This window comes from Galdieria sulphuraria (assembly GCF_000341285.1).
Source record: "Galdieria sulphuraria unplaced genomic scaffold scaf_39, whole genome shotgun sequence".
Classification (NCBI taxonomy): domain Eukaryota; phylum Rhodophyta; class Bangiophyceae; order Galdieriales; family Galdieriaceae; genus Galdieria; species Galdieria sulphuraria.
The window spans coordinates 79,224-91,960 of record NW_005178436.1 but is presented as its reverse complement, the minus strand read 5'-3'; the positions used below and the strand labels follow the sequence as shown (position 1 = coordinate 91,960).

Sequence of the window (12,737 nt, the reverse complement as noted above, 5' to 3'; positions counted from 1 at the left end):
TCATAAAAGCCAATCAATCCGAAAAGGAATAACGTTTGTTCTTTCTCTCATTGTTGATTGTGGAGATCCTTATTCCATATAGCTATGTTTCTATATCATAATCATTTATTCAGTAGCTTGATATGTCAACCAAAATGTTGTGCTGCGTATCATTTCAACTATAACAGAAACTATTATCGCTGTATACCACAAAAGTCAAACACTTACCAAAGGAAACTCAACTGGAGAATGGCAACAAGTCACGACAACTTGGAAAAGACTCAAAACTTTTTAGGTAATCTATTCTCGCAATTTTCCAAGTTGGGAGACGAACTGTTGGGTAAAAGGAAATCAACTAGAGGAAAAGAAGTGGAGGTAGGTCTCTTGGCACATGTTGATGTTATTCAATGCGTTGTCTAGCCTTTGCATGAGGGATACTTAACCTCTTTAGACTTTGAAGAACAAGAAGAAGATAGATGGATATTATGCTCTCGGATAGTTTGTAACTCGGAATCTCTGCGTTCAGCTGTGAGTGGCTTCCTTAACTTGCATATCTCGTGTTTCAAAGTAGAAATAGAGACAAATTATTCAAAAGTTTGTACAAGAGAGTCGTTCTAATGATTGTCCTAAGCGGTTGTTATCCATTTCTTGTCATGAAGATCCAGTAAGTAACATATTTCTTCATGGAGTTGCTTTATAGACTGAATGATCATGCACATAGGATGTTCCGGGAGTATTTATGTTGATAGAAGTATTCCAAACACAACTAGCAATGGTAGAATATCAAAAGGAGAATCTTTATCAAAGTTTTCTTCGACAACTTCAACCTTTGATGAAGGAACCTTTGGGAGTTCACTTGAGTAAAGAAAGAAATGGAAAGATCTTATCATCTTTATATCCTTATGGACCTGGAGGTGAAGGTGGACGAGATGATATGGTTTATCGATAAACAATAAAGTACAGTCAACTTATGACGTTCCAAAGACTTGGTTTCTTAGGGCGTTCCATTCTTACAGTTGGAGCTTCCATTATGGCACTGAGAAACCCTACCAGAGCAGACTTGGTAGCCACAGTAGGAGAGTTGACGGGAGTAGAAGCTTTGAGAAGACTTCGAGATCGACTCTTAAGTTCTCCTAAAGGCAAAGAAATATTAAAACAACGCCCAAGAATAGATGAAACGACAAATAGTATTTGTAGAGATAAACTAAAGCTATTGGAACCACATACTTTTGGCTATCGCTATGAAGAGTTTCTTTCACACCATCAGTTTTCTCCTTTAGAACGTCCACTAGTGCGCTTTATTGAGGATGAAGAATTGGCATACATTATGCAAGTAAGTATCCTAATCGTATCTATTTGCAGTGTTGATGGACGTTTTGTACTTAGCGTTATCGTGAAGTGCACGACTTTTGGCATGTCTTGTTAGAAATTCCTCCAACTGTCCAAGGAGAAGTGATACTCAAGTGGTTTGAAGGTTTCCATACTGGACTTCCTTTTTGTTTTTTGGCAGGATGTAGTGGGCCTTTTCTATTATCTCAAAAGCAACAAGTTTCACTCGTACAACATGATATTCCTTGGGCTTTTCATACTGCAAGAAACTGTGTAGACTTGTTAGCTGTTGAATATGAGAAACTATTGGATAAGGACTTGTCAAAAGTACAAAAACATTTGAGATTGATAGCTTATTCAAGTCGTTGATCTCATTTTAGGAAAACTCCAACAGCAATGCTTACTAAACGATTCTTTTATTATTCAGTTACCGAACAATATCTGAATAGTTTTCTTCTTTCAAGTATAGTTCAACTCAAAAAACAAAAGTATACGACAGAAACCTTGTCATCTTCACAATATGCCACAGCGGAGAACTGGTCCGAACAAGACTATATTGTTCAAGCAGAAAAGACTTTAGAAGACCTGTATGATTGTTTAGCAGAACAAGGGTATGAGAAAGTGGCCCAGTTTGATGTTGAACTATCACAAGGCGTATTAACTTTCAAGTTGGACGAGAACCGTACTTATGTATTAAACACGCAAAGGCCGAATCGTCAGTTATGGCTCTCGTCGCCGTTTAGTGGTCCCTGGAGGTTTTCTTGGAACTTTGCTCAACGAGAATGGAAGGCAACGAGAACAGGAATACAGCTTCGAACGTTATTGAGTGAAGAATTGAAAGGATTGGTAGGAATTGATATTCCTACTCTTGAAGTATCATAAAAGACCTTGCAGTTCATATATAATATATATATATATATATATACAGAGAGAGAGAGAAAGAGCTGTCACTAAAAGGAATCGTATTCTTGCCATACAACTGTTGTTAGTTATCAACTTGTAGAGTTTCCTTTTGGTGAGTATAATATCTTTGTTGTAATTCGATACCTTTTCGTATTGCTAAGTGAACATCAATTCTCAACGACATATCATGAATATATCGAATCAAGTCATCAAAATCCATTTGTTCTCTTATGATTCTTTCTCGATGTAAGACAAGTAAACCTGCTGCTACAAACAAGTTTAGGTCTCTCTTTGCGAATGTTTCACAAAAGAAAACCTATTTTCAAACTTTAGAAAAGAACTTTCATTGGAACGATTCCTTACATCCCACAATTTCAACACATCTTCCAATACGAATTCTCTTTTAAACAACACCAGTAACCAGCGAAAGCAAAAGATATATTCTGGACTTTTAGACTCTAACCATTTGGCTAAATTCGAATCAAAAACTTGCACAATATGTTTTAGCCTTGCTAATTGATTGGACATCCCACTTTGGTCAATACAGAAATGGGATTGGATTCGTTGCATAAGACCACTAAAGCACCAGAATATATATACTTCTTGTTCTTCTTCCATTTGCTTATCTTTTTCTTCCTCAGAAGAATAAAAAACAAATAGAATAGGAGATAATATATCGCTCATTCCCTAAAACCCATCCATATGAACTTTGTGATTACTTCAAAATCAATCAATACCTGACAATATCCAATATCAAAGTTATAAAATGAATAAGTCAATAATATTTCCTTCATCTTATGAGTAGCAATACTATTATTATCTTCATAAATGGAAATATTTCGATCCGTACGAATCACATCCTTTTCAATCAAATCTCTCCTTTCACGGAATGCTCGGAATTGCAATTCCTATCCAACATGATAATTCGAATAAATAAATAAATAATTATAAACTGTAGGCAGAGTATTATATACCTGTTCTGGAATGATATTTTGCCATTGACTCTTTAACAATCGATATTGTCTCGTCTTTTCTAAAAGTATGGCTTGTCGTTGTTGACTATTGCTATGCCATGGAAATATTTGCAATAAATAGGGCTATATAGAGAAATGATCAATAGTTCAATATACCAAATGATATCTTATGCTGTGTATATAAAACTTACCCAAATTTGTCTTCTTACATGGCAATCATGACAAGTAGATCGAAAGACAATATATTCCAATAGAGTTGAATAAAATATTCTTCCTTCTTCATCTTGATAAGAATATAGAGTATCCAAACGAAGTGGAATAAAGCTTTTCATTTCATCTTTGAAAAATTCAGGCAAGTCTTCTTCTTTATCCAACGTTCGAACAGCATAAGATACTTGCTATATCAATATCTTCAGAAATCGTTAATCACTTTACAAATTTCCTTACCTCTTCTTCTTCCAATAAAGACTCGTTCATTATATCCAAAGGCCAAGCACACTTTTGTAACTTTTCCAAGCTCAACTCTGACAACTCATCATTTCTAGACTTGGGTGAGCGACCAAGCTTCTCAAACAATTCATTCCTTGCTTCTCTAGTGATTCGTGCTATATTAGCTAAACGTTCTGCAATTTCCATAGGAAATAGAAAACGAGTCTTTGCTCGACTCTCAGAAAACTCCGCATTTTCTCTGTCATTAGAAATATTCGTAGTATTATAACCTTGTTGCTCTGCTATACTAGAAACAATCGAAGCTTCGTTAGGTAGACATTCCAACCATTCCTGTTCTTTACGAATGAACAAACCAACTGGAGAACTCTCAGAAAAGTCACAAGGATAGAACAGAAACTCATCTTGCAATACACACAAAAGAGAATTCTGCGATTTCACTTGACGAAAACGAAAAATGGGACCGCGAGTGCCATCTTGTAGAATAAACTCCAAACTATTTCCTTCGACTATGCAAGCCAATAAACTTTGTATACGAACCACTAAAGTGTGTTCCAAGTCTAACCAGTCTTCCAACTTGTAATGAGCAACTTGGTTAGATAAGTAAACATCGGGACTAAATAGTAGAAAAGAACAATCAATAGCACGAATACAACACAAAAATCCTGTCCACCATTGAGAACTACTTGCTTCACTATTGCCAGGTATTTTACAATGTTCCAAAGTGACTTTACCCAAGTTGAACTGAACAGACTTGACAAAAAATAATATTCTGGTAGATTCTGTGCTATATTGGTCGTTTGGTGAGCTGGATTGTAGTAAGTCCTCATCAACTTTTCCAATATCAGTTACAGGACTATGCACTGACATGATCGGACTCACTCACTAGTTCACAGAGAAATGATGTAAAATGGAGAAGCATTTGATTTTCTCGATGAATATGACAGCGAAAGCCATAACTTGCAACTCTGTTTAATAAGTAGATTGAGAAAACCGTATTTATTTAAAATATAAATGTACTTGTCACAAACTTGTGGTATTGACAGATTTCCATACATCCGACTTGCAAAGAGGACACAGACTGCATCTCATCAACCATAGAATACTACAACAACTATGAAAACAATGCATACAAGGAAGAACTCTTAGTCTTTCACCAATACAAAATGTTTCCAAACAAATGGAACAATCAGGTTGCTTATTGATAATATTCATTAGCGCCGTATCATTGGATGGATAGGAATGATATGGAAGAGTATCTATTTTTGAATCAAATGTAACAATATGATATGAATGAGAGGAATGGAAAGTATTGAAAGTCAAGTCAATCGACTCTTGCCTCTCTTTGGACATAGTTTCGCTTCCAGCTATTCTCTCCATATGAATACACTTCTCTTCTTGTTTGTAAATAACTTCAGGTGCCATCTTATCCAAATCAACTAGAAACTTTTGATAGCTACGTTTAGGTATCGATATGTTGTTGGAATTTGAGATATGCACATCTCTGGGTGGACCTTCTCGACATCTTTTCGAAAACAACACAATAAAAAATACAAAAAGGCATGCAACTCCAGCAATAATCCAACCACCTTCGTTCTATATGACCAATGTATTTCTTTTGGTTATTGTCTATATCATTTTGGCTTGATACTTACAGATAGAAATGAGTTCACCATGAAGACATCAAGTCAACTAGACACGTCAATTGACCCAATTTATTTTTAAAAAGAAAAAATGAATGTGCGCCTTTTTTGGGGCAATAATAGTTTTCTAGTTGTGTTTCTGTTTTTTGGTTTTTTATACTTCAGTTGGGCTGAAGACGACCCAGAAACTCTTCAGTTAAGAGAGCAGTCACTTTTACAACAGTTGAAAGATGTAGATAGAGAAGCAATAGAATACAGAAGAGAAATTCAACTGTTGAAAGAGGAAGAGAAGAGGATGGAAGCTGAATACAAAAAGTTGAAGCAAGCTAGGGATTGGGAGCTGAAAAAGATGCAGGAAAAAGAGAAACAAGTAGAGCAATTACAACAATCTACAAATCAGAAGCAGCAAGTTGTAGACACTCTAGTGGAGAGAATTGAAGAAAATAAGAAAGAGATTGAAAAACTGGAAAAGCAACTTCAAGAGTTGACAGACGACAAGGAGTATTTAGAACATCGCTACTATTCACCATCACTTTCAGAAGTTTTGGATGAATTGAGCACCAAGTGGGATCCTTTGTCACGTAATATGTATGTGAAAGCGAAAACAAAGTTGCTTCCTGTTGTTCTCAACTATAACGAAAGAGCCAAACTATATCGACAAAAATGGTCACGAGAGTTGACAGAGACATATAGATGGGCTCCTCTTTTGTCGTCGTGTTTTATTTACGGTTGTGTCACTATAATTATTCTTCTATTGATATTAATTATAAGAAGAGTTGGAAAACGTTTGAGCGTTTCAAAGTTACTCTTTCTATCAGATGTGACCTTCACTGTTTTCTGGTTGATTATTCTGTTTGCTTCGACCATCTTTTGGACCGATGGCTTTCAAGCATTGGCTGAAAATAATGAAGTCTTGTTTCTCTTATTGCAATTGTCCTTGTTCACTTTTTACTCAGGAATTATAGCTCTGCGTGTCTTTCTATTTGCAATGTCCTTATCATGGCAAATACTTTTGGAACTTTTAATATTGTTGATATTGTGTCAACATTATTATATTCATTTATGGCAACCTTCCATGACTGATAGTCCATTTACAGCAACTTGGAAGAGTTATTTATTCTATTATTTGACATTTCAATTATTGATGTGGTACAAAGCAGCAAAGTTTGGTTTGGTGCCCAGTCTATCTACTCTTCGAATACGTGGACTGGCTTTTGTATGGAGAAGAGGAAAAAATCGACTGTTCATGGAACCCGATCTGACAAAACAACCATTCACAGTGAAATATGCTTAAAAACAAGTTGCATAGTTTTAATCACAAACAAACCAACATCACAAGATAAAGTGTTAGGTATTTCTAAGATCGCAAATTTTCCAATTTGGCTATGATATGTTTGCCATAAGAATATTTCTTCAAATAAGGGATTTGTTCTTTCAATATACTAACTACTCGCTTTAAATGATCCTCATTGGCTACGTCTAATATTCGTTGAACTACATAGTTCCCAAATTGGTCCTTTACCAAATTCGATAATGGACAGTCCTCCGCAGAATCCTTGCCTCTTACCAATACTTCAATAAAGTCCATTCGCTGTACTGGACTTCCATACTGAAGACAACGTTCCACAACATTACTAGCAAATTTATGTTGTGCAAAAGCAACTACTTCATTCAACACAACTTTCATAATGACAGCCTTGTTATCTGCATCACCTTTCTCTACAATATGTTGAATGACATAGTTACCATACTGGTCACGGATCAAATCCCTAGCACAACCCATTATTTCTGCCAAGATTTCTGCTTTGTGTTCCTTCGGGCAGTGTTCCAAAACCCTTTGTACAACTCGACATCCATAAGCATGTTCCGCCAAGGCAACTGCTTGACCTTTCACCGAATCGACGATGAAAACAATGTTCTCTGGTTCAACCAATTCGATACATTTCTGAATAACATGGTTACCATTCTGATCACGAATACACTGAAGGACGTGACCATCCAATTCTTGGACCAACTGTGTTCGTTCATTTCCTTTCAAAACTTCCAAGGCCTTTTGAACTACACGACAACCATACATATGTAAACTTAGGGATAGCATGTGACCTTCCAATTTCTTGGTTAACAATTGACGAATATTCTCATCACCATGTTCCAACAACTTCTGAACTACGTAGTTTCCAAAAACATCTATCACTAATCGATCTATATCAGGACCAAGTTCTGCAACCAACGACCTAATTTCCTCCAAGTTCGCCCCTTCCAGTTTTTGTTGAATAAACCTTGAACCGTGTTGATCTGAAGCAAATTCTGCAATGTGCCCTCGAATATCTAACAACTCCCAATTACGGACAGGTGCAGAAGAAATGAAAGCTGAAGGATACAACTGTGAAACTGACTGAGCATTCGAACTAGGACGTCCAACCAAACAAGTCTGACGAAACTCTTCTAAAAGTGGAGATCTTTTCGTTTCGACACTATTCGACCTTTCCTTCGGTAAATATTCTTGTTCTATTTTGGATTTCATTCCTTTCCGAGTCTTTCCTCCTCGTTTTGAAGGTGAAGAATAAAATGAGGATGCTCCTATGGAGTTATCTGCTGCCACTCTATTGTAATGTGCTTTTATATCTGCTCCTTTCTCCATACTGTGGCCTTGAGGACTATAAGAACTACCGAAAAACTTGGGAAATGAGACATTGTTCATTGGATGACTCTCCCAAGCTTCCCTGGTTGGTCTATTATTGGATGGAATGCCTATTCCAGGATTGAGATACAAAGGCGTCGCTCCTGGAAATGAAACACCAGTCATTGTAGGAGAGGCATAAAAAGCATTTCGCGAAGGAGGATTTCCGGTATTCGCAGCAACGGCAGCAGCGGCATTATATGCTGCAAATTGTGCAAATTGTGCTGCATACAATTGTTGTGAAGGTTGACCTAAATAGGATGACGTAGGAACTGCATTATTCATGTCATTAACAAAATGATTATCCTGTGCTCCGATAAAAGGAGAAAAGCCCGTTTGATCAAGAGTCTCCATTCTTGAGTGTACTTGCGAGCTATCTATATTGGATTTTGGAAAAGGTCCACCATGCGAAAATCCACTCGTTTCTCCAGAAGAATATTCCATTCCTTTGGAGTGCATCTTCCAAGGAACATTTCTAGTTTGAGAATCCATCAATGCGTCTTTTGCTGCAGCAGAGACTTGCCAAGGGTGCTCATTTTGCAAGCTATCTCTGGCAACTCTGCGTGAAACTCGACTCCCATTGGTTATTCCCTCACTTGTGGATCCTTGCATCAACTTTTGATCTCCAACCGTCTGCAGAGTTGACTCGATAGTAGATGCAGCAACCTTGAGAGTATCGGTATCATGAAACTGAATATCCAATGATGAACTCCTGTCAAGTTGTTTTGTTCGTTGTTCCGTTGGGGGTGGTGAAGGACTCCCGGGAGCTAACGAGTCACTACAAGCAATATCCCCAAAAGACCGCACTCTTTCGACTGGTTTTCTTGGAGAAGAAACAGTTTGTTTGCGCAGTGCATTATTGGATAATGCTGGAGATGGAGTACGTGGAAAATCCTCTTGAATCCTATCCATAACACTCTTTGGCCAGGAACTACTTGCTGATGGACTAACCAAAGAAACATCTGAAGAAGCAGAAGTGTTCAAAGGCAAGTTGGACAATTCTACGTTGAAATTAAGTTTGGAAGACACTCGGTCTCCTATAGTGCCAGGAGTTGATGGACGAACTGCTCCTGCAACAGGAACTCGCCTAGCAATCACAGGCTGAGGTTGCTTAATAGCATGACCACTGTTGTTCATACTCGGATTGTCTTCGGTTACATTTTCTACAAGGCTACTCTTTTCACTCGAACTGGCCTCCTTCAAATCGTTCAAAAACTCCTTGCTATAGTTTTTTCCTTTCCTTTCCGAAGCGATACGAAAGTCAGTATAGGATAAAAGGGGTTTAGGGAACCTTGGGTCGTTTCTCTTCTGCGTGTAGTAATATTCGAAATATGCTGGATCAAGTCTTGGGTCATCGGGACGAACGCCTTCATAGACTGTTTCCAAAGAAACGTCATCTTCTCCTCCCACCTTATTATTGTTCCCAAACAAGTCAAAAGTTGAAAAGAATAGGGATGGTGGCGCAGAAGACGATCTCAAGGTTTCCAACCTTCTTCTTTCCTCATCCGCTATAAAAGGGGAATTGGTAGCTGGTAATTGACAGGTGGAGTCCTGTACCAGACTACCTTTCAGTTCTTGATCCAAATCTCCAATATCATTATCCAAATGTAAGAGTTTAATACCTAGCAATGTCTTCTCAGGGTCATCCTTTCCAGAGTCCACACTCATCGTTTCCCGTCAAAGTAGCCTTTGGGCTGGTACCCAAAATATATTCAGGAGTAAAATATGCAATGTACAGAAAAGAGATCACTAAGAGTTACAAGCTTTTTCTCCAACTCTTTTGCTGAAACCTTGCACTTCGTAACCCACCTGCTATGTACAGACTGTACAAGGAGTAGTTGCAAACTGGTTGACACTGTCTTAAATAAAAGTATGGTTCAATCGACAAGAGTTCCCTTATTATAAGCTTTGAAATAGCTCTCTTATTGCAACGCGTGTCCTGGTTAGGTGTGCACACAGGTCAGCCAGCATCCGTTTACGCAGCCCCCTCAACCACGGGAAAGTGCGTAGAATAGTTTTATGCGGCGCTTCTCATGAAGAGGTCAGAAATTGGGCCCCATTTCGATAGCAAATTGGGATTTTTTCGATTGGGGGACAAAATGCACTTCAAGTCTCTCATTTGAAAGCGATATCTATTGAGCACTCTGCCCATTCTTAATGGACAAAGTTGTTTCGCTTCTGAAAGAAGAAGTGCACATTATTTCACATCCTGTTTAAATATGGATATGTAGGTAACAAATAAAGGTCCGTCTTCACAGCTCCAACACTTGCTCTCCATTCACCAAAATCAAATAGGAAATGAGAAGAGAGAAGGGGTTCTTCCCTTTCATTTGAGAACGGGACGCGATGGGCGCCAAAACTTTAAATTTTTCTTTGGTGTGGGGGAGTCATAACGTTTCATTTTTTTCTAAGCTATTCTTGTATACCCTCTCTCTCCTCATTATACGGAAAAGTGTGTAGCAACTATTTTGCGGATGACCTTTTTAGATAACCATAAGCAAACTTTATTTGTCTTGTTTCCATGATATCCCCCCAAGAGCAGCAAAAGCAAGAAATTGCAACTACTCCATCTGGAACCAAAGAAAATGAAAAACTAGTCGTACCAGGAGTACAAGTAGCTCTAGAAAATATTTCGACAAAAAGTGTTTTGAATGCTGTCAACTATAAGTATGCCCAACTCTTTCATAGAGAACAGGTTTCTTCCGCGCAAAGTAATACGACTTCCAAGCAATATATAGAAGAAAGAAAAACCAGTAATGGGACAATAGGTGAAGTGTTGAGAAAATTTGAAAAGGGAAGGCTGCTCGGAAAGGGAGGCTTTGCCAAAGTCTATCAATTAACGGATATTCATACCCATCAAAAATATGCAGGCAAGATAATTCCGAAAAATGCCATTCGAAAAGAAAGTGCCAAGCAAAAGTTGATTTCAGAAATTCGAATTCATCGAGAATTGAGACATCGGCACATTGTAAAGTTTGAAAGTTGCTTTGAAGATCAAGAAAATGTATATATCGTATTAGAACTTTGTCCTAATGGTTCCATTATGGATATGGTCAGACAAAGAGGACGCTTAACAGAATATGAAACGAGATACTTTATGATTCAAATTTTGGATGCTATTCGTTATATGCATCGGGAGTGTTTAGTGATTCATCGGGATTTGAAATTGGGAAATTTTTTCTTAGATGAAAATATGGAAGTAAAGATAGGAGACTTTGGTCTTGCTGCTCAACTAAGCAGTGACAAGGAACGTAAACGAACCATTTGTGGAACACCAAACTATATAGCACCTGAAATATTATCTGGTAAGCAAGGACACTCCTTTGAAGTAGATATCTGGAGCACAGGAGTTGTCTTTTATACAATGTTGGTTGGAAAACCTCCATTTGAAACATCTGATGTAAAAAGTACATACAAAAGAATCAAAGAAAATATCTATAGCATTCCTGAAAGCTTGGATTTATCTACTAGTGCGATCGAATTAATCGGCTCTATCCTAAATTCTGATCCTGCAAAGAGATTGAGTCTTGACGAAATTCGTTCTCATCCTTTCTTTGATGCTAAGATTCCTCGTGCTTTGAGCATTCATGCACTCAAATCGACGCCTGTCTTTGAAGAGTCAGAACTCATCGAACGAAACAAAGAATCTTCAAGTTATAAGAAAGGACGAGAGAATCGACAACAAACTGTTGTAGGATCTTCAGGTTTATGGAATGACGTCATTCAATCGATCTCTCAAGATCAAAGAACTCCTTTACAGAAGCTACAACAGCATATAAAGTCCAATGCAGCAAAGAACAACGACCATGCCGAAAAGTTGCATCAAGCTTTGGAGAAGCATCTTCAGCTCAACGATAATCAAAGCAAGAAAGAAGAAAAGCTTTTAGAGTCCCAAGAGGCTCATAGCAAATCTACGAAAGGAATATTTGACAAAGGTTTAGATACCCAGTCAGAAGACGAAGAACGAATGGTTTTAAACAAAGTGCGTGATCAGCTGACATCGAGTTTTGCATTATTGAAAAACGCAGAACAAAGTCCATATGCATTTACTTCGAGTCTAAACACCAACGATGGAACAACAAGTGGATCGCCATCCTTTCAATCACCTGTAAATGCACTTACTGGAGGAGCTTGGATATGTAAATGGCTTGATTATTCAAAGAAATATGGATTGGGCTATCAAACTTGTTTAGGTTCGACTGGTGTATGCTTTAACGATGGAACTCAAATTATTTTGGAGAAAGGCCAACAAAATTGGATTTATTATATGAAACGTACCGAATCTCACGAAGAAAGAAATGAAAATAAGTGGATAAAAATGACAATGGAAGACTATCCTTCAGAACTCCAGAAAAAAGTGAAACTTCTCATTCACTTTCGAAACTATATGCTCGACCATACTCCCAAAGGTCAAGAGGATCCTTTAATATCTCCTGAGAGTTCGTTTCAAAACATAGATACTTCGAACGAAACTTGTGGAGCCAAAGATGCAACACGTCCTGTCTATATTAAGACTTGGTTTCGTTCTCCATATGCTATTATATTTCGTCTAAGCAATCGAAATATTCAGGTGGATTTTAATGATGGAACTGAGGTCATCTTATCTCCAGAAGTCCATGTCGTTACTTATCGAGGAAAAGATGGACGAAGGAATAGTTATCAACAAGGTCATCTTCCCAGTCTTCCTGAGCTACTAAAACGATTAAGATATGTTATGGATCTTTTACAAGAAATGTTAAACAGAAAAACTTCATAAATTTCAACCATCGCCATAATCTGTTA

General features: G+C 37.6%; 7 protein-coding genes across 7 annotated transcripts; 4 read left to right on the top strand and 3 right to left on the bottom strand.

Moving 5' to 3' along the window:
- Window positions 1-10: 10 nt before the first annotated feature.
- Gasu_43420 (uncharacterized protein) lies at window positions 11-975 on the top strand. Its single transcript, XM_005704639.1, has 4 exons — window positions 11-354; window positions 400-507; window positions 557-643; window positions 701-975. The coding sequence occupies exons 1-4, from the start codon at window positions 85-87 to the stop codon at window positions 926-928; spliced, it is 693 nt and encodes a 230-aa protein (XP_005704696.1). The 5' UTR covers window positions 11-84; the 3' UTR covers window positions 929-975.
- Window positions 976-980: 5 nt separating this feature from the next.
- Window positions 981-1,592, top strand: Gasu_43410 (ubiquinone biosynthesis COQ4 family protein). The gene has a single exon (XM_005704638.1). It carries the CDS (start codon window positions 1,010-1,012, stop codon window positions 1,403-1,405), a length of 396 nt encoding a protein of 131 aa, XP_005704695.1. The 5' UTR covers window positions 981-1,009; the 3' UTR covers window positions 1,406-1,592.
- Window positions 1,593-2,239: 647 nt separating this feature from the next.
- On the bottom strand, window positions 2,240-4,520 carry Gasu_43400 (RAB GTPase activator). The gene is made up of 6 exons (XM_005704637.1): window positions 3,633-4,520; window positions 3,377-3,583; window positions 3,186-3,308; window positions 2,949-3,119; window positions 2,575-2,898; window positions 2,240-2,527 (listed from the first exon to the last, which is right to left on the bottom strand). Exons 1-6 carry the CDS (start codon window positions 4,500-4,502, stop codon window positions 2,294-2,296), a joined length of 1,929 nt encoding a protein of 642 aa, XP_005704694.1. The 5' UTR covers window positions 4,503-4,520; the 3' UTR covers window positions 2,240-2,293.
- A 95-nt stretch (window positions 4,521-4,615) lies between these two features.
- On the bottom strand, window positions 4,616-5,350 carry Gasu_43390 (zinc finger (C3HC4-type RING finger) family protein). Its single transcript, XM_005704636.1, has 2 exons — window positions 5,288-5,350; window positions 4,616-5,228 (listed from the first exon to the last, which is right to left on the bottom strand). Exons 1-2 carry the CDS (start codon window positions 5,306-5,308, stop codon window positions 4,656-4,658), a joined length of 594 nt encoding a protein of 197 aa, XP_005704693.1. The 5' UTR covers window positions 5,309-5,350; the 3' UTR covers window positions 4,616-4,655.
- A 10-nt stretch (window positions 5,351-5,360) lies between these two features.
- Window positions 5,361-6,595, top strand: Gasu_43380 (uncharacterized protein). Its single transcript, XM_005704635.1, has one exon. It carries the CDS (start codon window positions 5,367-5,369, stop codon window positions 6,567-6,569), a length of 1,203 nt encoding a protein of 400 aa, XP_005704692.1. The 5' UTR covers window positions 5,361-5,366; the 3' UTR covers window positions 6,570-6,595.
- Window positions 6,596-6,599: 4 nt separating this feature from the next.
- Window positions 6,600-9,640, bottom strand: Gasu_43370 (RNA-binding protein). Its single transcript, XM_005704634.1, has one exon. The coding sequence runs from the start codon at window positions 9,621-9,623 to the stop codon at window positions 6,633-6,635; it is 2,991 nt and encodes a 996-aa protein (XP_005704691.1). The 5' UTR covers window positions 9,624-9,640; the 3' UTR covers window positions 6,600-6,632.
- A 690-nt stretch (window positions 9,641-10,330) lies between these two features.
- Gasu_43360 (serine/threonine protein kinase) lies at window positions 10,331-12,735 on the top strand. Its single transcript, XM_005704633.1, has one exon. It carries the CDS (start codon window positions 10,477-10,479, stop codon window positions 12,709-12,711), a length of 2,235 nt encoding a protein of 744 aa, XP_005704690.1. The 5' UTR covers window positions 10,331-10,476; the 3' UTR covers window positions 12,712-12,735.
- The last annotated feature ends 2 nt before the right edge of the window (window positions 12,736-12,737 follow it).